General features: G+C 35.2%; 1 protein-coding gene across 1 annotated transcript in view; it reads right to left on the bottom strand.

Moving 5' to 3' along the window:
• Positions 1-1,299, bottom strand: part of pard6gb (par-6 family cell polarity regulator gamma b) — a 58,730-nt gene extending 57,431 nt beyond the window's left edge. Inside the window, exon 1 of the mRNA XM_016466251.1 lies at positions 967-1,299. Within this exon, the coding sequence (XP_016321737.1) occupies positions 967-1,041 (75 nt within the window). The 5' untranslated portion in view covers positions 1,042-1,299. The remainder of the gene's footprint in view (positions 1-966) is intronic.
• Positions 1,300-1,809: the final 510 nt, after the last annotated feature.

Here is a 1,809-nt window from a genome sequence, read left to right as displayed (position 1 = left end):
AATATTATAGATAGATAGATAGATAGATAGATAAGAAATGATAGATAGATAGATAGATAGACAGATAAGAAATGATATAGATAAGAAATGATAGATAGATAGATAGATAGGAATATTCAAATGATAGATAGATAGATAGATAGATAGATAGATAGATACAGAGACAGAGAGACAGACAGACAGATAGATAGATATTCTAATCCCATTTCCCTATTTTATTAATAAAGTATCCATGTTAACTGCTGGTGAAAGGATGTACTTTGGGTGAGTAATACAAGAAAAAAAAGTTTAACTTGGTCCAACTGACACAAATAATAGAGCCCATCCCAATGAATCAGCTCTCATGTTTGCTCTTGTCAAATGTGTAAACATGTCCGTGTGTTGTGTGGATACTATTTTCGGACAGCTGGAAATGAGGACAGTATTTAACCTGACCTGATGTGAAGATTATTACAAACCCCAAACTTCAGAGAGCAGAGTGTGAGGAGAGCAGAGATCTCCCATCTGAGAGCCACATGCTGCAGCAGACTACACCAACACAGTACTGAGAGAGGACTCGTGCTCGACAATGTGCAACTTTTTATTCTTTTGGAGATCTGAAGTCATGAAAATTATAAACACTATCCATTAAGGTGACAGTTCAAGCGCCAAAACAGTTGTGCTGTAACTCATTTTACTGGAGACGACTAACGTTAAAGTTAAGCAAAAAACGCTGATGAAACCAAACGCAATTCTCAGAAGTAAAACAAACGATAAAAAGTAAAATCAAAAAACATTTTTAAATGCTCGAAATTGAGTAAACTATGCAAAGATCAGACTAGATCTTATGTGGCATAATATGATTTTACATGGGCTAACCAAAGTTAGCCATTCCTACTTTTCTCATAAAAATATACAGCATCGTGTAACTATGCAGCAAAACTATTCTCGTAAAATATTTTCAAGCATGCATTTCACACAACTCACCTTGCTTTTCACTTCCACTGCGTTCATGTTCAAGCTACGCAAAGATTGCGATTTATTATTAAAGCTCCGGTTCATTTCGCTCGCTTGAAACTTTTCAGCCCGTCCAGGATGATGGGCTCGATTTATAAGCCTGTCCCGTTGATGCACGTCCAATCTTCACTCTCAAAATGCGGAAAAGTTAGTCCTCGGAGGCTGTGTGACAGTTTTTCTTAGCTTGCGTCTCGCTCACTTCACAAAACTTCTGCAGAAAATTATGTGAAAGCCAAATCAGCGCCTCTCTCTAGTGTCTAGGGGGAGTGGGCTAAATTTTCACAAATTACATCATCGCTCCCTCTCCGACGAGTCCATTGGTCCTACTATGAAGAAGGCTTGGCTTATGAATATTAAATACGTAACGTGACGCTATTACTGTAGAGCTAACTGATTGGCTGACTAGCGAGCGTTAGGAAGTACATGCCTTTTAACTGTGAGTCACTTCTCGCAATTCACTGCCATAGATTAAAATATTGAGAAATATTAATTTAAATACATTTACACAGCAAGGTGGAAAGAGCTGTCAGTGAAAGAGGACAACTAAAAGAAAACATCTTGCCATAGTGCAAGTGAAGTTAGTTTATAGTTGATAATATATATATATATATATATAGGTATAAAGAGACTCAAAAATCTAAACTCAAATGTAGTCATGTTTAAAGCGTTATCCATTAATTCTAAAGCTTATTTATATTCTATATTATCTGTATATATTTATATTAATTTAAAATAAAAGATTAATCATTAGTATTTTAATATGGCTTGTGTAATGGATTAAGGCTATAATAAATAAATAATCATCACTAAAAA

Source organism: Sinocyclocheilus anshuiensis, unplaced genomic scaffold (assembly GCF_001515605.1).
Source record: "Sinocyclocheilus anshuiensis isolate Anshui unplaced genomic scaffold, SAMN03320099.WGS_v1.1 scaffold132, whole genome shotgun sequence".
Classification (NCBI taxonomy): Eukaryota; Metazoa; Chordata; class Actinopteri; order Cypriniformes; family Cyprinidae; genus Sinocyclocheilus; species Sinocyclocheilus anshuiensis.
The sequence above is the reverse complement of the archived record's forward strand: the minus strand, read 5'-3'. Positions and strand labels throughout refer to the sequence as shown.